Here is a 25,798-nt window from a genome sequence, read left to right as displayed (position 1 = left end):
TATGTAGCTATGTATAAACTTTGACTGCATTTTTAGCAGACATTTTATTCTTATTCTGTCTCCTTTAATAATAGCTCTTCAGTAACATCGTCGTCATTATTTATAAACGTATGCAAAACTACCAGCCAATCGATAATCGTTTACTAGGTCACACAAAATACTAGCATTTTTCTTGGAAGTCCATTGTAGACGTACAGCAAATTATTTATAACAATATTGCAAAGGCTTTCATATCGGTGATAACGCCAGAATACTTTCTTCCCACCTTCACTTTTTACCCAAAATGTTATTAACCAAATGAAGCAAGAAAACTTCGACCAAATCTTGACCATCTTTAAGACATCCCAACTCAACGGAGCTACTTAACCATGCCCGAAGAAACAACGGAATATATTCTTAACATTTAGTTTAGAATTCCGCACAGCCCTGGTGGTTACTGGCCCCTAAAGCCACATTACTTGTGCGGAACCCTCGGCCCACGGCCGGGCGTTTTTGTCATGACGGACGGGTAATTCCGCGGCCGAATTTTGCCCGTTATGACCTCCAAGGTAAGTTTATCCGGATTAAAATGTTCCGCTCTCGATATAGTCTAGGAGCTTTTTGTTTCGCTCCCGGCACGGGCTCCGAATAAAAATGTATTAGTTAATGTTTTATTAAAAGGGTACGTATATAGAATGGGAAACTATTTGTTGGTGCGCTATGTTAGCTTCGGTTGTTAAATTGATAATGTTTTTCGGTTTGTGTTTATTTATGGTTAGCTTTTTGTGACGTTTTTGTATATTATTGTTGCAATATTTATCACTTTCTTACCAGTGTTCAAGTGAACCAAAATATCTGAGAGAGAGATGTTAGTATATCACTCTAGAGTTCAACTACAAACTAAGTATTCTAGTGGTGTGAACAAAAAACTTTAGCAAAGCTTAATCCGGACTCCAAGCCCCGCTTGACAATTGGTCAACTGTTAGATTTTTCACCGTTGAAAAATTCCTACACTAACAAACAAAACCAACAGAAGTAGGATTCAGAAAAATGAATCTGTTTGCAAATATGATAGTTTTTTAATATCATTTGTATTTGTGATGATCTCTTTTATTGTCTTAAAAACCTGTAATAGACACATATTTAGTACATACATATTATAACGCCTGTTAAACCTGAACGTGTAGGCAGAGGTATTATGAAATAGTTCCATGGAATAAGAAGCAAGCCCATTGCCATCATACGTTACCAATCTCCCGGCTTCTTTTGAGAAAAAATCTAATATAAACTAAAAGAGACAAATACCTCATAGCTCAATATTGTCGTATACACTACTGCCTAAACTTTGTAGTAGTAGTAATGTATACATAGTACTGTCACTAATTACTGTATTGTGTATATTGTATCTTTACGCTTACTACAGGAGTCCCTCGTGTAAGCATCCTAATTCAAGATCTAGCACATTAAATATTAAAGTAACGGAACTTAGCAAGCGAATTATATTTGCTATCAAATAGATGTTCTCGGTATTTGAAACTGATGGAATTATGGGTTTGAATTTCTAGGAAAGCTATAAAGACGGTTTAAGTCCGTAAGGTGAAAAAGTTTCTAAGCATTAAATTTATGTACACCTTACCTCGGGATTCAAAGTGCATTTTCTTATATTTATGTTACGTTACATTCCTAACCATCGAGCTCTTACGATCACTAATACCTTTTAAAACTTCCACCTCCTAAAAAGGCTTTTTTGAAATATTACACAAAATTTACATTCACATACTTTGATTGGTCGGAAATGTATGAATAGGTTATTCTGGTCGTCCTCGTGGTCTCAGTATCGTGGATCAGCGCGAGAGAGGGCAAGCGAATACCGACCACAAATTTGTGCAGTGTGGAGCGACTTACAAGACTCAAAAAAGCGCACTTTAAAAAAAAATACTGTTCGGCCCGTGGGCGTCTCACGTTTGGATAATCAAGCATACTCCCATTCCACCTTAAATCTTTTCATAATTCTATAATTTCGGTTACTTCAGTATGTATAGCGATACCACAGATTGGATAACCTGTATCAAATCACGAAATCAAATTAATATTCTCATATTTTCAGCCGCAATTAGGATTTAATCTAAATTATTTAGTTAGTGGAGAGCTCGCGCTACGTGTGCATAATGTGCAGAGCTAATTAACCCGTATATACGTACCAACCTGTATATGTATGTATACGTGACATACACACATACATACAGACTATGTATATACACTTGACATTACAAACCAATGCCGTAGGTAATTAATTTACGTATTATTGTGAAAGCTAAATATATATGCAATAAGATAATTAATTAATTAAAATTATAATTGGTCCAAAATATGATTTTACTATTTGTTTATAACATCACCTTAAAATTTCAAAGTCGAGGCAAGAGTGTATGAACCCAATAAAACTTGTAATGTGGGATTTGAACCCGAGACCTGGCAATCAGCATTTAGACGATTTCTATGAAGTTCTCGGCCTAAAAATCCAATATTTGTTTATTTAGCCTTTTAAATCGAATGCTTTTGAGACGTTATCAATAAAATTGGCTATAAATCCTTTAAACGTCTCAAAAACTACATTCGACCACTAACCAAATAAGAAAGATCACAATAGTCCAATAAAATGCCGCGACTGAATAAATCGTGACGTCGTTTAAAATAGCAATTTAAATAGAAATAGCGCTTCCAATATCAGTGATCTTCATGTAGACGGCGGCTTAGGGCAAATCCACCGAGTCGCGGCGACGACGCGCCGACGCCGGGCCGACGCCGGGCCGACCCCGCGACGGGAGCGCCACGGGAACGTAAGGGAGAGCAACTTGGGAAAAGAATTAGAGCTAGATTTTATAGTTAGTTTACTGTTTCATCTTGATTATTGGAAATGGAATGTAAGTGTTGTTATACTTGTGACTTTTAAAAATGTAAAGCTTGTAAATCGTTGCAGAGGAAGTTGATAGATATTGTAAATCTGTAAATATTTAAGTATTAACTAAATTAATTTGTGAAAAAGTAACAAACATTCATACATCCATACGTCATCCACACATACATACATTCATCCTCACATACTATTATGGCATTTATAACATTATTAGGATTATATCTCACTATCGTTGTTCCCACTTTAACTCAAGAAGTGCTTATTATATCCTCAAAAGCCAGCCTCATCATCAACCATAGAAGTTGGTCAATAACAACACAAGTCTCCCACGACCTCTAAACAAAACACCATCTATCTACTTAGAACCTTCCTTCCAACGACCCACATTTGACCCTCAGAGGTCCCACTGACCCTGCTAAATATTTCCCTTCATTACAAACGCAGTCGGGGCTCGACACATGTTTACTCGAGACTTAAAGTTACAAGCTCGGAAATTCTCTACGATGTTTATGTGCATATAAATGTATGTAGATTTTGTTGTGTTATAAGTCCGTTGAAGTATATAGTTTGGGAAATAACCGACTTATGTGGATAATGTTTTTCTTAACATTTATCAGATGAGTGCGATTTTATAATTTCTTTTGTAATTTTGAAAAAAATCAAGTCTTTATTTTTCGTAATTTTGGTCTGATCGTTTTAGTTTGTTCCAGATCCTGGGAATTTTACTGTAAATTAGGGACCGCTTTTTTCAAGCCGTACTTTTTGTTCCGAACATTACTAAACCACAAATAGGGAATAAAGCAGAAGTTCCGTAGGACAACGCAATACCTATAAAAAAATCAAAGAATATTTCGAAATTCTTTCAATTCTTTTTAGGTGTATATTTTTAAAAACTTAAAGATTGCAATCCTATTTCAGCATACAACAAGCCATAAACAGACTACTTATCTAATCAATAACACATTACTACTAATACTAATTATCTGTAGGTGTACAAGGTGCATCAGCGGCAGATTAGCCGACAATTAGCGGCGAACATTAGGCGCGGTGATTAGCGCGATATCCTGACGACTGTACGACAAACTGTTCATTGTCAACGTTGCTGAATTACTGAATTAACTATAAGTCTGCAGTATGTAGAACGTGTTGTATGTAAAATTAGTTAACAATCTTAATTTATATAACTCAAAGGTGACTGAATAACATAATTGTCTATCAACGTACAGCCCAAACCACTGGACGGATTGGGCTGAAATTTTGCATGCAAGTAGATGTTATGACATAGGCATCTGCTAAGAAAGATTTTGTTAAATTCTACCCCGAAGTGGATAAAAGCTAGTAAAATACCTCGATGTGTTCCTGGATGGATGGCCGGACGCAACAATTGACGGAAAGGACTGGAAATTCATAGGAAAGGCCTTTGCCCTGCAGTGCGACAAAGATACAGGCTAATTTTAAAAACCTATGTGAGGGAGAGGTTAAGCCTTAAGACCATCACGCTGGCCAAGTTCAGTGAACTGTGTTAAAGAACTCTCAGACATGTAAGGTACAAGTGATAATTGTTTCTAATACACTCATAGCTTCGAAGAGTCATTGGTGTGTTGTCTCGGGTTGGTCGGTCTTGGACTTGCGTGAAAGAAAATGAAAAAAAAATAAAAATATTTTTTTATTGTTGGCAATAAACAAATACATACAATAAAAAAAAGAGAACAATATGTGCACGTATTGCCAACAATGAGGCCCTCATTCAGCTATATGCTGCAATACCACGAAGATATTGCAGCGCTGGTTTTCAATGAGAGCTTATACATATATACCACATGGCTGTCACTGCTATTTATATAAGTTATCACATTTAATTTCAATCTCTTTAGAGATCGCAGAAAAGAATGATTTCCATTTCAGTGATATTTGTTGAAAAAACCGTGCCAATTTTATTTTTACAAAATCCTGAAATAACAGAAAACACTTCGCTTGATCTTAAAATCGAACCTGTGTTATTTGTTTTGTATAAAATACTACTTGTTCTCAAAAAGCAATACAAACTTAATGAAAAACATGGCGCCGAGCATTTCCATTCGTCCTAAAAGGATTCACTAATTAAAACACTGAATGCGATTTCGTTTGAAAAATATTTTTCTATTGTTAACTATAGTCTGCCCACTTATTTATTTATTTAAGGTGGTCCAACAGCTTAGGTACTCTAATTTAACAATATTATTAATTTACTTAGAGTAATAGAGAAAGCTCTCTATTAAATTCGACGATGTGCCGACGTTTGTGGCGAAGGAGCTGCACAAGCTGCCCCCTGTCACCTTCGACCACGTCGATGTAACCAGCCTTCTGAAGGACATCGTGTCGCTGAAGGCCAGCCTTGCGGATGTGCTAGTGAAGTTAGATGCATCCCAGAATACCGTCACCGATTTGCGTAAAGAAATAAACGATTTGCGCATTAAGGTGTCGGTTTCTAGGTCAACACCCGATGCATCGAATGTCAACACGTGCCGGCGAGTCGTCGATTCGCCGTCGTCGAACTCTGCGTCAGCATATTCGACGCCAGCGCATCCGTCGCGTACTGTGGAGTGCAGCGCCCCCGCGCCCCCCACCCCCGCACCTGCCCCTGTGACATCACCATGTGACGTCGCGCGAACCGCTCGCCCCGTCCCGCTGCCACGGCCTGCAGCCCCCGTGAAGACTCAAATAAGAGACTTTGCGAGCGTTACGGCGAGCACTGCTGTTCCCAAATTCTTACCAAATGATACGGGGAATGGGAACGAAGACGACGAGGGTTTCGTGAAGGTTCAAAGGAAAAAGCGCGCCACACGAACCCAGAATCGCAGCGGTACGGCTCCTAAAGAGCCAACACCGTGCTTAAGAGCCGCGAGACCGACCACACCGGTGTACGTCTCACGTCTGCACTACCTCACCAACAAGGAGGATGTCGTGACGTATATCAGTAAGAGGACCAAGTACCAGATGAGGGTGCAGCTGTTGGAGGCGCGCCGTAACGTCGGATTCAAGTCGTTCGTGGTGCGCGTCCCAAACGATGTGCTGCCCCTCGTCATGAAGGAGGACTTTTGGCCCCAGGGCGTGGTATTCCGTCGCTTCCGCGGACTTATACCACAGGATAGCACCAAAGACACTGTGCTTAAGTGAAGTGCTACTAACATAGTCTTAAGATTTATTTACTAATAACAATATGATATATTTAATATATATGTTAGTTTGTAAGGTATATATCTATGAGCCATTGTAGCTTGAAAATAAAATGATTTATTATTATATTATTAAATTGTTCGACTATAAGGCTGCAGGCATGCACAATTAATCTAATATTTTTTCTATGTATTTTCAATATAAAGTAGTTGTTATTGTACAAGTCACCATCAGCTACATAAGCCTGTGGATTACCAATGTTTAAAATTTTACGTTTCTGTATGTCTTCAACAACCGTGAACCTTGCATACAAGGCTCTTCACAAAGTTATTGCACTATAGTTTGAAGCTCTTTCTTTCACATAGCTTTTAATTCTACTAAATCTATTATTACACCCACTTTTATGCCAAGAAATATAATCCTTATTGTCTCTGACTTTTGTACAGCTATTTATCGTAAAAGCTTACAAACAGACAAACGTACATATTTCTTTATATAGGACAATATAATCAATAAGCATGGAATAATGAAATGGATCTCAATTAAATATATTTGCAAAAAATCTAAAACTTTTTAAGAGCTCAAGCGCACTCTGTGTTAAGCATTTTGATATCAGAAATATTACAACGGTCGCAGTATAAAACGCTGAAGTTATATTAATGCAGTTTTAGATTTTCTGATTCTATAAACTCCACTTTTGGCACGACTTTCGAATTTGCTAATTATATTCAAGAAAAACATTTTAATAAATAGATAATAATATTATTATCATCATACAAAATGTGTTGATAGTCGGTTGTTTTAAAGGGTAGGAACTTGCCCCAAGCAAAGATTTTGTGCACTTTTTGGAAAACTATCGACTACTAACAAAATTTAAAGGCGCCCATAGCCAGTTGGTAAACGATCTGTGGATTAAGCAACCATTGGCGCGGTCATTCCATAGATGGGTGACCGCATAGTAGTATTTGAACTGGGCGTCTCTGTGCTTCGGTGGGCATGTTAAAAGTCGATCCCGGTTGTTGTCTACTAAGATAACAGTCGTTAAGCTACGTTGAAGGCCTCTCGGGCGGCTTGAACAACTTAGACACTAGGTTGACAACTAACCATACGAAAAACATACAAAAACATTTAAAAATCGCGATATAAAGACCTTCAAGTACAGCCAAGTCATCGATGTTAAAAGTATGATGTATGTACACCTTTATTTTCAGTTATTTATATAAAATACTCGTTCAAATATAAATATTAGACTGTGAATTTATTAGCAGAATTTATTATGTACAGTTTTTATACAGAGCTTTGTATAAACCTTTATTATTCTTTGAGATTCGACTCTATTGGGATTTGTATGAATCAATATTGTATGTTTTGTTTAATACAATCTGATATTATATGAATATGATCTGTTGTTTAAATTTTATTGAAATAAAATTGTGGAAAAACAAGACTTGTGTATATCAGTTTATTAAAATTTGACTTAGAGTTATTATTTTATCATTAATTCAATCAACGTAACAAAATCCACATGGCTTTGTGATCTATATCATCTACACGCTACTCCCACTGTGTCTAGGGTTCGATTTCCATTTTCAAAGCCCGTGGCTGTCCTACTACTGGGCAAGGGCCTCCTCCCAAAGGAGGGAGAGGAGAGTTTGTTGGCCTTGAGCCTAATAATAATTCTACCCGGAACAATTATTGTAATTAGGTCTGCTTTATAAAAAAAAGCGGGCAAACCAATGCTGAAATTTAAGCTATCGAAAACTTATCCATAAATTATTTTCAGATCTACATTTGAATGCATGCATGCCTTTTAAATGACTGAATTAAGTCATTTAAGAAAACCAATCAATTACAATAACACTAATGAATACAATATCTATTTATCCCTATAATATCACAACTCACATTAACCCTGCAGTATATTCCATCTGTCAAACAAGCGAGCGATACTTCGTAAGGTTTGCTACATACTTACACAGATATACGGTTCGGCGTTGATCGGCCTAGCTGGGTGGTAAAACCAAATGGATGTAGATGATGTTCGGAAAAAATGCCGATCAGTAGCACGATTCTCTATTATTGGAACCATCGAGTATCGAAAGTTTGACATTTAAAATGTACTGCCAAAATAGTTTTTACGACGCCTGCTAAAGGCGCTGAACCGATCGTCATGCAACATTTTTTGTTACTAGCTGGTTGTCGGTAGTCGGTAATGGTTGAGAATCGAGCTACATCATCGCCGCATCAGAATTCTGATAGTCAGACTCAAAGGGGCTACCCGAACGGCATAATGGCTACAAGAGCAGTAATTGTCTTTAGTCGGTTTTATTCAATAAAAAAAAATCAAATCATTTAGGTATTCATTAACGTCGAATGCTGACACTTATGGTAGTCGTTACAATTACTGAATCTATGACTAGCTCGGATAGTGTAGAGACTTATGAGAAGAGCTAGCAAGATACTCACGGCCACTCTTTATAATCGCCAATAGATTTACAATATGTTTGATACAATAATGTATCACGTGTGTAGCAAGCCTTATATCTCGAATATCATAAGTGAATAATAAATAATTGATTATGATGTACTATTAATATTAACGCGGGACTAATGTAGCATACGGCTTTATACGCCGTGACGTATGTGCCTGTGACGTCATAGTTGTCTGACACGCGATTGTCAACTGTCACATGGCGTTATGTCAGAGTGTTGTAATAGGGTAGTAGGTTTCTGTCGTGTAAAGGATGGGCTTGCGTGAGCTGTTCTGACTGGGAAAGTTTTTGTAGTATTTGTTAAACGATGTCTTTAATTCACAGACTATTGTAATGTAGAACGATTTTGTTAATGCGTATACATTCGATGATAACAAGCATTATGTATGTATTCGAATGTGCAGTAATTTATATGTGCCCAAGATGTAAGTTTATAGTTTATTAATCCTCATATGTTTTCTTTAACTTTAATCTGAGAAGAGCAGGCAATCAGAAGCTTGTATTGCAAGGTGAAAGCAGAGTCACTGCAATTTGTATTTATAATAAATAAACCTATATTATTTTCTAAGAAAACTAGCGAAGATACAAACAAACATCCGTACGAAGTCCAATAAAACAATAACAATTGTTAATAATCGTTAACACAACGAACAAGTCGTCTTCAAGTCTTCCACTAACGAGGGTGTAAGCCGACACGGTAGTCCACGTTGCCCACGCTGCCCACGATGCCCACTAATGACCGGAAGCCCACGCCCCGCTAATTGCGCTGCAGTCTTTGTCTCTGTGTATTTATTTATCGGAACTGTTTTGTTAGTTGACTTATTTACGGATTTACTCAGTTTATTGTTACTTTGTTAGTGCTTGATATTATTTTGTTTTGCAATATATTTTTATTGATGATATTTTTAAAACGGTAAAAATGTTATGTAACTTTTACGGATCGTGTCTTATTATAGTAAGTTCAGTTCCCAAAAATACGTTATTTTCAGTTCAAAATAATGTTTTTTATGTACGTTTTTAAGGTTTAAGATAACAAAAACTCAAGCAAGAAATAATTTGATTGTACAACTGCACTGCATAAGGATTAGAAAGGATTTAACGAAATCATGTATGTGGTAATTTGCTCCAATATACCTAGTTATAACATTGTCACACTTATTTACTTATGCCTGTATCATTTACATATATTTTTTTCTTCCTTTCCACCGAGCTGACGCAATGATATTTATATTTAGGTTTTTTAAAAATAATAATAATAATAATAATAAGCCCCCTAAATTCCTACCTTACGTCCGAGCCGAACACCAGGCCACGTGGGGGGCGGACACGCATACCATTGAAACTTATGCGGCTAACGAGGATAAAGGTAAACCCTTTATGGAGATGAGTAAAAACGTTTATAATCTACGGTCGCTTCCCGGGGGTCGCCGGGGCACATCTGGAGCCGGTGCTGGGTGTAGCAGCATGCGAACCGTCGGCGATCAGGAGTCGAGCAGGCGGGCTCCCATCGATAAATCTACGACAGCCGATCGTCGGGGGCTGAACAGGCGGGCTCGCGGCGTAGAAGTGACAGCCGATGACTCAGGCGATGAGACTATTTCATTATTTTCTTCCATCCCTTCGACTCGCCCTTCATACATGACAAGAAGTACATCTACCTTGTCCACCATTAGTACGCCCGACAGTGTTGTGCAAGAAGTCAATTTCGACTATGAGCTTGCACCCACCTCGGGCCAAACGCGCAGACGATGGACACCTGAAATAAATAAGTTCATACTGCGCACCTATCTTCAATTAACAGCGTTAGAAACCGATACAAAAACTTATTTAGAACCCCTGCATCTTAAATTTATAGAGAAGTACCCGGACATCCAAGTTAGCCGACAGCGATTAGGAGATCAGCGTAGAGCCATAGTACGTAATAAATTATTACCGCAGAAAATAATAGACGAGATATATAGAGAAGTAAAGGAGGAATTGAACCAGCTACAAATAACACTACAAACACAACACGAAGTAAATCCACTCAATCAACAAAACGTATCTACCCAAAACACAGTACAAACAGTAATCTCACACTCCCAAAACACAACAGTTACACGAATGAGATGGACAAATGAGCAAAACGAAGCTATCATGAGATCCTATTACCGTATCACCAATATAGGCACTAATGAAACGGCATATCGTCAAAAGCTGCACGAAGATTTCATTACCCGATTCCCTTCACTAGCCCACCTAAGTGAGCAACGAATTGCCGATCAGAGACGTGCAATAGTAAATAATAACTATATAAAAAAAGACAGGTTAGATGCACTAAAACAAGAAATAACAGAAGAACTCCAATCACAAAACCGTAATTCAGCCATAACTTCTACAGATCACAATTTATTTTGTAATGAATATCGTTTTGAAAACACTCAAACACCTCACATAGACACCGAACAATTAGACCTGTTTGAAGAATTACCACTGAACCTACAAACAAGTACAATAGACGCACAGACTACTTTATCTAGGGACTCACTAATAGACGAGACATTTCAACAAGCATATATATTTTATAAAGACACCGAACCTACCAACAGAACATACATACCGAAACAAAAACCATCCAGAAAACTTGCTCGCATAGTAAATTATTTAAACGTTATCACACTTAGCGAAAACACCAACAACGACACTGATTTCCTTACCTTACAGACGCTCATTTACTGTGCAGCATGGACGGCTGCAAAATTAAATGGAGCGAAAATTTTACTACAGTCTGGAGAAAATAACACACACCACCCTAAAAAAGATTACAAACCAAGTTGGCAGAAAAGATTAGAAAGAAAATTAGAGGATTTAAGAATGAAAATAGGTAGAGTAACTCAATATATAAATGGTAATAGGAGTAGGTACGTAGAAAAACAAGTTAGGAATATAATGAAACAATACAAAATACACACCATTCATGAAGAACCTAACACTCACGCCACACACACACTAGACACACTTAAACAAAAATTGTCAGTAGTAACAGGTAGATTAAAAAGATATAAAGCCTGCGATCTAAGAAAGCAACAAAATTCACAGTTCACACACAACGAGAAACTTTTCTACCGCCAAATCCGACAGGCTACATCCAACACTCAAGACAGTAGACGCCCTAGCGAAATTCCTAGCAACACTCCCACTTCAGATTCATTACACAGTTTCTGGGCACAAATATGGCAAAACCCAGTACAACACAATGCACAAGCTGACTGGATCCAAACTGAAATAACTAACAATTATGCCGAGGTCCAGTCTATGAATTTTGAGTACATCTCCCCTAGCATCCTTGACAATGTTCTTCGTCATGTACACAACTGGAAGTCCCCAGGTTCTGATAACATCCACAGCTACTGGTACAAGAAATTCACAACAGTACACCCATACTTGCACAATTTTATTAATACCTTCATCCAGGAACCCACCACAATGCCATCTTATCTGACAGTTGGTAAAACTTTCATGATACCAAAAGACCTAGATGACCTATCCAACCCTGCTAAATATCGACCTATTACATGCCTGCAGACCCTATACAAAATCATTACTTCCTGTATATCAGAAGTTATTTACAAACACATCGACTCCAACAACATCTTGGCTGAGCAACAAAAAGGGTGTCGAAGATATAGTCAGGGCTGTAAAGAACAATTAATCATCGACTCTGTAGTTCTAAAACAGGTACAGAAAACTAAATCCAATCTCTTCAGCATGTACATTGATTACAAAAAGGCCTACGATTCTGTTCCTCATTCTTGGTTAGTAAACGTACTTGAGATCTACAAGATTCATCCAACAATAGTCACATTTTTGAAAACTATTATGACACAATGGTCTACTGTTCTAAAACTAATTACATCCAATGAGTCAATAGAAACTCAGCCTATACATATACAGAGAGGCATCTTTCAAGGCGATGCCCTAAGTCCTCTATGGTTCTGTCTTGCCCTGAATCCATTATCAAATATTTTGAACTCGACTACATTAGGATACCCTTTAAGTGACACAACAAATGACGGACAGACAGATGACCAGAGACAATTATTAAATCATTTACTCTACATGGATGACATTAAATTATACGCTGAATCTGAAAATCAACTCATTGAGCTCGCTAACATCACAGAACAGTTCACAAAAGACATACAGATGGAATTCGGCATTGATAAATGTAAAATTAACTCAGTCAGAGCAGGACAAAATCACCAACATAACTACACCCTCAGCACAGGAGAACATATAGAAGCCCTAAGTGAACAGGATGCTTATAAATATTTAGGATACAATCAACTTTTACAAATACACCACAAAGAAACAAAACAAAAACTTAAGACACAATTTCAGCACCGACTTAACACTATATTAAAAACACAGCTCAACTCAAGAAATACCATAAAAGCAATAAACACCTTTGTCATCCCCTTACTAACATATTCATTTGGCGTCATTACATGGACTAAAACCGAACTTAAAACACTACAGCGAAAAATAAATACAACCATGACAAAGTTTCGCAAACATCACCCAAGATCTTGTTTGCAACGTTTGACGCTACCGAGAAAAGAAGGAGGCAGAGGACTCATAGATATCAGTAACCTACATAACAAACAAATTACTTCTCTCCGCAATTACTTCTTTGCTAAATCAACCCAATCCACCCTTCACAAAACTATAGTTCAAGCAGATCACAAACTAACTCCCCTCAACCTCAAAGATGCAACAGAACAACCCAACGAAAAAATAATAGATTTTCAGACTAAAGTTCGAGAATGGACCCAAAAGTCTCTGCATGGGAGACATCGTCATGATCTGTGCCAACAAAATGTCGACAAAGAGGCGTCGAACGCTTGGATCAATCGTGGCGAACTCTTTCCAGAGACAGAAGGGTTCATGATTGCAATACAGGATCAAGTTGTCGAAACTAAAAACTATAGAAAGTATATTATCAAGAACCTAAACGTAGACACATGTAGAAAATGTAATAGCTCTCCTGAAACCATTCAGCATATAACTGGTGCATGCAAGTCATTAGCCCAAAATGATTATAAACACAGACACGACCAAGTATCAAACATAATACACCAGAAACTTGCACACCGGTATAACCTGATTGACTCCATCACGCCTTACTACAAATATACACCACAAACTGTCCTAGAGAACACCACCACTAAATTATACTTTGATCGCGCCATCCTCACCGACCGAACTATTCACTACAATAGACCCGACATCACATTAATCAATAAAACAACAAGAACAGGATACCTAATAGACATAGCAATACCAAACACTCATAATTTACAAAACACAATAGCAGAAAAACTTTCCAAATACACAGAACTCAAAGATGAAATAACCCGGCTCTGGAATCTACAAAAAGTCACAATAGTCCCTATAGTAATATCCACAACAGGAGTAATACCAAAACAACTTCATCAGTCCTTAAACACCCTCAACCTACCAACGAACACTTACCATCTTATGCAAAAAGCTGCAATACTCAATACTTGCCGATTAGTAAGAAAATTTCTGCAAACTGAAACCGAAACCCCACCCAACCCAGCTCACTCAAATATCCCTAACCCACCCTTACCTAGTTCCACTGATGTTCACTTGGCTTAGGCCCGTAACATTAGTTTATCCGGCAGAACGCCGAGAAAAATAAAATCAAATATAAATAATAATAAAAAATATTTATTTCTCTTCAAAGGTAATACAGTTTTTCAGTGTTACAATGAATATATACAAATACCAGTTCACAGCCATTTAAAGTTTGAAATACCAACCTGCCGTAAAAATATTGGATTCCCAAAAATGAATAAAATAAGTAAAAAAGTCAGCGCTGCGGAAATTTATTTTTATTGCAAACCATTTGTCAATTTTTAACAGAATTGTTACTTTTCCAGAGTATCGTGCTATTCCTGTAGTTCACACATGTTTTCTATCTTCAAACTTTACCTCCAAAAGTATCAGCAGATGTGTGCAAATGAAATACTTAGAGCGATTCATTACTGAAGCCGGATTTTTTGTACATCCTCGAAGGAGATACATTGTTAGATGGATACTACCCTAGGCATTTTCCTGAACTAAGTGTTATACATATCAAGAATCCATGACTTTGAATAAATAAAAAATACTAAAGTGGTACTAGTAAGAGTTCACCGAGAACGTTTATGCTATTTTTTTTCTTTTATAATGTTAAAAGTTCTATTATTACACACTAAAACATTAAAATGCGACAGAGAGTCGTCCACTCTGTCGTATTTCTAAGGTATACTAAAATACGGTTTAGACATTTCTGAAAGTAATATATTGATATTGACTGACTGTTCACAGTCAATCAGAAACAAATAAAGTAAGTGTTTAAATATTTAACCAATTACACAGGAACCTTTCATACCTGCTACTCAAACCTACCAGCAATATTTAATACCATTACAAGCCAACAAAGCTACTATATTACGTATTCACATAGCAATTACACCGCCGAATAGGGAAATAATTAGAGCGGAATTACTAACAAGATTCCCTTTAACTTATTCCTATCACGTATCAAACTGGACACCTAATCAAATCCGTGTTCTTGCGAACACAATCAAACGTACAAATCGTTAGGCTTCTTTGTGGTGAGGCTATGTTGTGACCCACCTCGGGTTTGAGTAATCACGTGTTGCATTGATAAATAGTCGATGGGAGATTGCTTTGATTATTGTGGAGCATTGAAATTTTAAATTAATTGTTGGTATAAAATGCGGTCTGTTATTGAGGTAGTTACAGTCAAATATTAAAGATTAAAGTAGTATCATTGCATTGCTAGTGTTTGATGGATACGACACAAAAATTGCAATGTACTTTACTTTATTGTTGCGTAACAAACTCATATGGAAAAAGGTTTCAATAAATTACCGAGTAGAGGTTTCTGATCTCTAGGTAGAACGAGTGTACCAAAATAACTTGAGATTTTTAAACACATAAAATAACTTTTAAACTGTTGCTTTGCATGATTTGTTATGAATTAGGTAGTAACTAACACGAATATATATTTCACCTTAGAATACCTGACGATTCGGCGCAGGTTCCATTGGCTATGGTCGCAGGCTGAGCCATTAAACACATAAAATAAATCACATGCAACAATCTCAGTCGTCTAATGTGTCCACACCTTTACACACATTCGTAATATACAAATCAAATTATCCAATTCTAAATCCGCTATCCGTCTCGCTCTTTCATCCCGCGTGTGAAAGAGATAGAAAATATTATAGGGAATGAAGGTATATTCAGCGGTCAAGGAGCCCGTACAAATGCTATGATAGTGGTCCCAAATGCGAAGCCAAAGCAATCGTAATTCAATCCAATCACAGCCAGTAATGACTCACTGATGGATCATGTGTGTGTGTACAGTCAAGAGCAAAAATATGTATAAATTGTCACATTTTTAATCGCACTTTTTTGTATGAAAATGATAATCAAATGACGTAATTATTACATAGTCATTGTAATATTGTTTGATAGTCGATATAGAGTAGTAATATTAAAATTTTTCAGTGTTAAAATGTTGTTAAAAATGTGTCAATGTACATGTATCTTTGCGTCTGACTGTACATGCGTGTGTGTATAGATACGAATGATACGATATGTCGAAGTTAATTAAGGAAGATGGTATTTTGCGTCATAGTCATTTCGATTATCCTTTACGGATTATGGCTTCCCGGTACAGTTAGTCACATAAGTCGCTGAACGTGTATATGTTTGGTAAATCCTATGGGATGGTAATACTAACGACTTTACGTTCGTAAAGCTTTGTTGACTTCTAAAATAGTGAAATCTGAGAAGTGAATGTAGAATATTGATGTGTGGCTGAAGTATTAACTAAATTTTATTAATTTGGCACACAAATTAAAATATAATTACTACATAGTACAAAGCAAAGTCGCTTCAAGTATGTATGTATCTTACATCTTTAAAATTACGCAACGGATTTTGATGCGGTTTTTCTTAATAGTTAGGGTGATTTTATAGGAACGTTTATGTTTGAAAGTTGTACAGGTTAGTTTGTCACATAACTTTCTGACCCGAGCGAAGCCGGGCGGGCCGCTAGTATCAAATAAATTGGTTTATGTCAAGTAAATAGCGACGAACTCCTTAAACCTAAGATCACATGGCTACTTTTCCCCCTGTTAACTTCCATCTGCAGAAGGTTAAAGCATAAGGAATATAAATAAATACCGGTAGACACATACCTACGTTTATATATTCGGATGGTACTCCCAACCAGCTAATAACCTGAAATCTGCTATAGAACTATAACTACTACTATAGTCAAAGTAATGTATATGTTAATTGTTAAAGACGTAGTTGTAGCCGAGAGGGGCTGATCTAATGCAAATTAATACACGAACTTGCTGAGATCTCGCTTAATTTACCTGATAGTAATTTGAGTGCTTACATACAGTGCCGTGCTACTAACGTATGGATCTCTCTGATTTTGAATTATTTGCATTGATTTCAAGGTGTTTAATTGGATCAAATTAATAGTAAAGTAGTCTAAAGTTTACATTTGTTAATCATTGTGGAACCCTTCAAACAGGGACCTAAAGTTTGAGTTTTGAGTCGGTTGTGCAATAGTTGAAAATCGAATCGGCTTCCTCTCCGTTTTTCGTCGTCACGGCTATCTCTTTCGTCACTGAACAATCGGTATTATTCAGAACAATATGGTTACCAGATATTTTATTTACAGATACATTTAGAAATATACAATTCCTAGAAACGAAAATTCCAGTATACTAATCGATCCCACCAACTTTGTGAACAATAGTAACTTCGTAGTTACAAGTTTAACCACTGAACTACATAATTTTTCAATCTAACACCTTTCTCAATCAAACTTAGAAACAAATAATATCAAGAAATATTTTTTTAATACTACTACTAATAAAAATTTCTATCAAACATCAGGAAAACTTAACAGTTAATTAAATACTCCAATTGGAACAGAACAGCACATCAATATTGATAGTTTAAAACTAAACTAAACAGCTCACGTTGTGCATCATTGAATTAACGTTATAACCACAAATGTACGTGAAATGAATTATTATTGCTAATTCTATTATTGTTTATTGAATGCGATATATTAATTTGAAGTGTTGTTCAGTCACTATTTGGAAATAATTTCGCTTTATGTAGAGAGTTTAATTTCATCATGTCAATGTTAAGTAGAACTATAATATGACCACTATTTGTTTTTTCAAAATATTTTTTTTGTATTTTGTTAAGGTCACTTATGGCAAACGACCTTTACATTAGAAGGCTTTCACGAGTAGGAGATACTTTTGGCTAAAATTGGCATTTTCAAAGCTAGTTCCACTATTTTACATTTTGGCTCAGAATATCTGTAATCATTTTCGCTTGTGCACACTTGGAGTTCCTACTAATAAACAATTATACCATATATATATTTTAAAAAAAAACTTAGACCCGGGTGGAATTCGAACCCGCAACACGCGGCGCTACAGTTATTGCGGTGAGGGGACCACGTTACCCATGCGCCAAACATGCAGTTAAATTTAATAGTTTTAAACCAATCTAGAAATAGTGATAAGTGATTAACAAACGTTTAGCTCTACACAGGCTCGGATCACTTAATTATCAGGATATTCAAAACATCAAACACAAGTATACAAGTTCATTACCCGGCTTCGTTCGCGACGTTTACCATCAAACAGTAGCAGCTGTACCGTCGCATTGTTACTCCGACACAATTGACATATTGTAGCGCTGCATCGAACACTTGACTCTACAACGCTCTACAATACTCTACAATACTCTACAATGCTCTACATCTCTCTACAATGCTCTACGTAGCGCTGCTCAGTTTGTCGCCTCGTGTTGACACTGTTCAAGTGTTATACCTTTGATATTAATAACTCTACAACTATGTGTGACGATTAAAATTTGTATGTTTTATTCTGTTTTTGAGTAAAAATAATTGGGGTACGGTAGGTTAAGTGTATTATAATCTTGTTCAAATGTTGAAGGAAGAAGATTATTGACAGTTAAGACAAAAAAAAACTTATAAATAAAGCTTGGTCCGAGAAAACTGAACAAATGCAGCCAGCGTCTTTTTACTCGATTTACAGTGCTTAGACTTAAACAACTAGCTTTTTCACGATCAAACTTAACATAATTAATGTTGAAGAAGATTATCTGTGAAAACCGCAGCAAAAACCGCTCGTAAAAACTACGCAACTTGTGACGAACACTGAATACGTAGTTCTTCACAAACCTTAGTCATCAACTCTAAAAAACGTTAATTAAGAAATCTCGGCCAAAAAGCAACTTATTATACTTGCGAATAAAGCAGGCTCCGGCGCAGACCGTCATAAACCCCCAAGATACCGTAAACTGGGATTAAGTCATTTCAAAAATGTAACGGTGACCGGCGAATGCAAATGGCGACATCTCTCGCCGGCCCGCGGTTATTAAGTGCCAACATTAATTTATTCCCGTCTCGTTCATCTTAATTAAACTCTTGCACTTTTCAACCCCGCTGTGGCCATCTACGAAGCCTCTACGCCGCTACGAGCTACGACGTGCTACGTGGCTACGAACTGTTTGCATTGTTGATTGTATTCAAATGGGTGTTAGCGCTAATAGTTTTATTATAACGGTCGTTTGTCGGAACAACTCCGAGATAAATTGCAACAGTTTTACATCATGCTACAGATTATGCAATCACCTACTACGTATCTCGCGCGCTCTATATTTAGCTCTACCGAAGAGAAATGTACCAATAAAAGTGATAAACGACGCTCATTTATAAATATTACTTTTATTGTACGATGCTTTTAATAAAACACAGCCAATCAACGTCTAAGTAAGCAACGCCGCGCGTGAAACTTGTTCAATATTTAATCAAGAAAGCGAAATAAAGCGACGTACGCATTTAAACAAAGTAACAAGTAAACAAGCGAGGGATTCCCTGAAGACTTCGCGAACGGAATTTCACGAAAGAATACGAAATAACGAAGTAGACGAATAAGAAGAAGGGTTATTTATTCGTGTTGTTGCAAGACTGCACATTAGACGCTTCGTTAGGAAAAGAATATTCCGCGGCTCACACCGGCGCTTGATTTAATTTCATGTCCAATAAAACGTCGGGTCTCCGAGGGGGTGTGGCGGGTGTGTGCGGTGTGAGAGGGGGTGGTACACGGGCACTCGCAGGCTAATCTCATTTGAACCGAGTCGCTCTGTACGCGCACCGATTTTGTTAAGAGAAACTGGTTTTATTGCTTGAATCACTACAACGTATAGAGGCACGACTCCTTTTACTTTACGACTTATAGTAACGACATAAAACATTACATTGAATTATTTGTATGTTTGTTGATGCTTGTTGATTGCTGTTCGATGTTTATGGTGACGATCAAAAGGATGATTTTCATTATTCTCTTGAGTAAATAAGTTATAAAAATTGCATAAAATGAGAGATAAAAATCTCGTTTATTTTGCCGCATGTATTCATCGATGAGTTTTATTACAAGTTTTTATTGGTAATTTATTCTGCAGAGTTATTCTTTAACAGTTATTTTATAAGTCACTCGGTATTTTACATGTCTTTTTTATTTTGGGCTCGTAGTTCGGTGTTCATTAACAGCTCAAATAAATATAGCATTGGATTCGATACTCACATATAAAATTCGGAACCTAGATACTAGACATGTTTAATCTATTTCTATTTTTGAAAAATAAACGTTTCTCTTATTCATTCTTCATTTTTATCCCGTTTTTTTTTAAATATTTTTTTTCCTTCTATATATCTACTAGGTAAGAACTATGTAGATTCTGTAAAAATATTGAGTAATTTATCATAAACATTTAAAAACATTATATTCTTAAACATTGATTTTCTTTTACCACTTGAAACTCTTCAAGTTTTTTCCGTAAATCCTAAAACCAGTTTTAATTTCTCAAAATATTATAAGAGAAACAAATAGCATGACTGCTGGTACATTTTTTCTCATTTGTTGTAGTGAAGGCACAATGCGCTCTGCATAATTAGGTTTCTTTTAGTCCTTGTAATTAAGCTTAATGGAGTTAGCATCTCGAAATAACTTCACTAAGACGTAGGAACGTAACTGTCCTTCGTAATATGCTTGTACTTACTGCTTGTGTTGTGCAGTTTCTTTGAAAATATAGTCTTGTCCCTGGAAATATTTTTGAAGAAGATTTAATCTTTACTATTCCATATTAGAAATGAAAGATTCTATGTCTGGTTCATCTTTATGATTTTGTTTTTTGTAAACGACAAGTAGTTTAAATAAAAAAAGAAAAGCTTACGAGCCTACTGTACGTTAAGAGTCTGTAATACAAAAATAAGGAAAGTTTGCAAAACTGGATTTTTTTGATGTCATGCATTGCAGTGATGGTGATGTGTATGTTACTATAACGAGGTTTATCTATCACTACAAAAACAATACTATACTATTTATGCTAGTTCCAAAATACCCTAAAGTTATAAGGTATTTTCCTTAAATAAAACTTTATTCCTAACACAAGGACGTTCAAGTACAAGAGTTGTCTTTAAGAAAAATTGGCACGTAGCGCTACAGCTACGCAGGGCCTACGGCGTAGAGCGTCGTTTAAACAGTCATAATAATATATTGCGGACATATTGGCGATGATAAGGAAGGAGCGTTGGTATCAGGCCGTCAAACTGATTGATTGGATCGTTTTCTTTGGCCCACCACTGATAGCGGGGACACTCATGCATGACGGAATGGAGAAGGAACGCTTGAAACATTTAATTTTGTTCTAGCTGACTGATTTTAGCAAATTCTAATTTTTTTGGGAAATTATTGAAATTCAGATCCAATATAAAGCACTCGGCTTCAGTTTTGTGCCGCGAGAAATAATACTACGCACATGAAGTACAACAATTTTTAATGAGTGTTTCACAAAAAACCAATCACCAATCACATCAAACTCAAAGTCATCGCGCGCATAGTAAGCGTGTTGAGCACCATAATAACTAAAAACATCGACAAATTGCCATACCACATAATATACGGTGAAGCAACTTATTTCCAAATGAACTGCGAGTGAATTCTCATCATAAAGTCATGTACTTCAAAATGTCTAAGACAATAGAACTGACAATGAAGGCTTCACCTCACGAACTAAAGTGCTAACCCACACACAGGCTTAACTTAAAACTCATCTCAAACTTAGCCATTTACCTTTAGGTTTGAAATGAATCGTAGAGAAAGTACCACGCCCGAGATTCGAACTTTGGACGATTGTTTTGAAGGAAACTTGGCTGTTTGACACGATGGTGTAAAGTAATGCCGTTAGAAGAAATTCTGGAAGGAACTCTACTTCAAGTTGATATGTAGAGCTAAATGTAGAGTTTGAATAGTTTGAGATACAGTCGGATAGTTTTGAGTGAATTGGTTTGGAAGGTTTCATTTGATTGTAGATATGCTTGTGAAAATTATATTTTAATGATGTGATGAATTTTTCCTAGCTTCGGTATAAATGTTGTTTATCCTTGGCTTTAATTGTACTTTTATAAATCTTTTAAAAAGTTTCACTTTCATTAATTATATTTTTTAAGTTATGAGAAAGTTTTTACAACTTTTCTTTGGAATGAAATTTTCCTGCAGTATTTTCTGGGTTTTCATACTCAGTAAGCTCATTCGCATCCTTGTCATACAAAAAATTCTGTCAACGTAAAAAAATATTGTTTAAAAAAACCATCACCATTTTTACTTCCGTCGCATCCATTTTTTCGTAGCCCTCGCTTCCCTGCGGCTACAGTTGCGCCCCCTCCCGTGCCCCGCGCCCTCCTCGCCGGTACCTCACCCCCGCGGTGGCCCTGTGCAATGACGTCCATATTTCAACGCGGGCCAGATGAATCACCCACACACCTGACGAGTAATCGCCAACGTTTTAAAACGTAACCTCCATGAACTTAGATTTAGGTTGTGATTTTGAAAAATAGCTCCCGCAATTTGTGGGCTTTTTTTTTGTCTTCTGCAATTAATTTACAAATAACGGGCAACATTTTTTCTCCGTATCAGTGTTGAACCATGCAATATATGCTGCCACTGCAACCGCCTGAACCAGCCTTTAGCACAGGAATTCCGTACATGGTCTTTTAGAGGTAGTATTTGAAATAAGAGTCTCTATGCTTCAGGGGCACGGGGACATTTAAGGATTTTAAGCGGCTAGAACTTCACTAGATTGACCAAAAAAGTAATTTTGTAATTTATAATCAATTGTTATTATTACATTACACATGAGATAAGATAAGAGCACTGGTGACTGAATGTGAATTTCAGTGACCAGTTGTAACGCAAAGTTGACCCATAGCAACAAAAGGTGTCTGATCAAAAGTTACAGAACAAAAATCAGAGTAGAGCCTCTGATAAAAGTTAGTGCAGGAAGTGTTAGGAGTTGTCGTGAATAATTGAGCGTTGTTTCAAAGGATACATCTCGTTGAGTCGTTGTGGGCGGAGGCTTAAGCTCGTATTATTATACCGGATACTGTTGTAAGTGGGTTGGAAAAAATAAATAATAAGTTCTGTTTATTTATATCAAATAATGTTGTATTTCTCATTTTATTAACTTAGCACGCCTACGATTTGTAAAACATAATTTTCTTTCTTGTGGTACAAAAAATTGTTTAATACTATTATAGTAATATTACCGGAATTTTCCGACGTTATAAATATTTTAACAAAGCACTACATTATTTATTTTTAACAGCCGTGTAATCTTTAACTTATCAATTTGGGCACAGAAGTAACTTAGTAACGTAATATTAAAAATATCCAGCTAGTAGTATATTAGCATTCTATATACAAATGAAAGATAGATTCAATTCTAGCTCAAAAGCAGCGCATCAATAAATTGTCGTCATTCATATGAAAGGCAAATAGCAGCGAGCGTTAGTGAGTGACGGGCATCAGTCATCGTTGTGACGTCACCATCGCTCTGCACTGCCAATACACACACCCTGGTCAAATGGCCCATAGGCTGGAGGAAATATTTTATTTTTGTGACGTAGAGAATTTTAGATGGCGAAGTTCATTGTTTTAGAATAACGATATTTATTTTGGTTAATAGTTTAGTAAGTAACCAAGTCATTGTTGCCAGCAGGTAGATTTTATTCTAATCTTCTACGAATAGGTAACCATAAGGTTACCAATTCGTAATATGATTGCTACACGTGTATTGTCAAAAATGAATTAAGCAATATCAAGTAAATTTTTGTCAACGTTTTTGACAAAGGGAACTTCAAACAAATTGAGTCGAAAATTTTTTCTTTCCACGATCGACAAGTTTTTGCGCAACAGTCATATGACTATTTTTAATACTTTATAGGAAACTTAGAAACTAACGGATATTTTGAATGTGACATCTTACACATACACCCAAAGCGTGATTGTTGATATTTAAGCAGAAAAATCTAAATAAATACAAACACGCGTAGGTGTATATCGTCATACAATTTGCGTCCATTGTCGTAAAGCGCACAAATCCTCGTAATTGGAGGCAATGTTGGAGATTGTTCGCCGAGTAATTTAATTATTTGTTTTGGAAGCGGCGCAGACTTGTCGCCGCCCGCACCGCACCTCCTGATATACAACCTTCATATAAAACCTGATTAAAACGATTGTACTTGAGTACCGGTGATTTTTGTAAAGATATTGATGATGTACTTATTATGCATTTAGTAGTAAAACGTCTACGTACGTAACGGGGTCTAATAACAGTTTTCTAGGTGTCTGAAAAAAGGATAGCCTCTGAGCCTGAGTAGTGGACTATGAGTCAGAAAAATGTGGTTTTGTGAAGTTCCCATATTCTTTATACATGCGATTCGATAGTATCATTTTCATCATAACATCTGCATAGTAATTGAATGAACAGCTAAATGTGAAGGTTTTCCATACATTTTTGGGTAATTAGTGTCTTTGCGGTCCAAACATAATTGTATAAAGTCACTTAAAAATAAGAGCTTATATATAATCTTTTTAGCGGTAATCAGCTATAATTTTGTGAATAAAAAAAACAAAATAGAAGTTAAATTCCAAATGCGATTAACTGTAAATAAGTAATTTTAATCATGTCTTAAGCATCACACAATTCTGAAACTAAAGTTTCCATCATATTAAAAATAAAAAACTCCCTAACAAATTCTTTAAACATTCGCTCACAGCATTTATCATTCTAAATCTTTGTTTCAAGAAGCTCTCACATTCTCGCAACTAATTCCATTTCACTATATGTTACGGGAAAGAGATGGGACATATATTTAGTGCAAATGTGGAAGGGTGCGAGGGGGACAGCAGACTAATGTGGTGCTATTATTTAGGACGCACACTCTTACGAGCGGATAGTTTTTTAAAAGAGGCTAAAGTGGTACGTGTTCAGGCTTAGTGTAGGCAGTTGAGAGGGAATTTGTTCGGCTTGAGAAATAGACGCTCGGGTAACATATTGTTTGTCTTAGTTGATTCTTACAGCAATGACAAATAAACTAAATTATTCTAAGAAATTGCTGTCATTAAATTAGATGGACTTATATTTTGTTGAACCATTTAAATTACATTATTAGTGGTCATTTGCCTTTAGACTTTCTGCTTGTGCCATGTTTGAAACTGGATAACATATTTCTACACAGGTCACACAAGCACAGATACTTTTTTCGTATTGTAATCTAACCCGCGAACTCTCATGATGAAATTGGCGTGCTAACCATCCCCACCGCTGCGGCACAAATTATCTATAAATACTGTTTTTGACTATTTCGTTGTAATTTTACTAAATACAGTATCTTAAATAAAGAGCCACAAAATAAAGTCGATATAGTTGTGTGTACAGTTCGTGCCGTGTCTCGTGGCAGTTGGCAAGTATCTGTGCAAGCTGCCCGCAATTGAATTAACGATGTCCAAGCGACGTGACCCACTGTACCCTAGTATACCCCACTTTACCCCAGTTTACCCCACTGTACCCCAGTTACCCCACTGTACCTCAATGTGCTCAGCGCGTCTGCTCTAATGCGCCGCTGATTGGGACCTTTCAATACTTGCCTTTTTACCAATATTATGTAATGGACGAACTCTGGGCTAAACTGGTGTGCTTTTCAAGAAATAATTTAGAACAAGGATACGAATGGTGATAAAATGTTTTTTCTACTTCGGTAAAATTA

The 25,798-nt window shown here is 36.5% G+C and overlaps 1 protein-coding gene across 1 annotated transcript; it reads left to right on the top strand.

The window, feature by feature from the left end:
- The first annotated feature begins 536 nt into the window (after window positions 1-536).
- On the top strand, window positions 537-6,052 carry LOC142979050 (uncharacterized). Its single transcript, XM_076123811.1, has 2 exons — window positions 537-548; window positions 5,186-6,052. The coding sequence occupies exons 1-2, from the start codon at window positions 537-539 to the stop codon at window positions 6,050-6,052; spliced, it is 879 nt and encodes a 292-aa protein (XP_075979926.1).
- Window positions 6,053-25,798: the final 19,746 nt, after the last annotated feature.

This window comes from Anticarsia gemmatalis, chromosome 15 (assembly GCF_050436995.1).
Source record: "Anticarsia gemmatalis isolate Benzon Research Colony breed Stoneville strain chromosome 15, ilAntGemm2 primary, whole genome shotgun sequence".
Taxonomy (NCBI): domain Eukaryota; kingdom Metazoa; phylum Arthropoda; class Insecta; order Lepidoptera; family Erebidae; genus Anticarsia; species Anticarsia gemmatalis.
The sequence above is the reverse complement of the archived record's forward strand: the minus strand, read 5'-3'. Positions and strand labels throughout refer to the sequence as shown.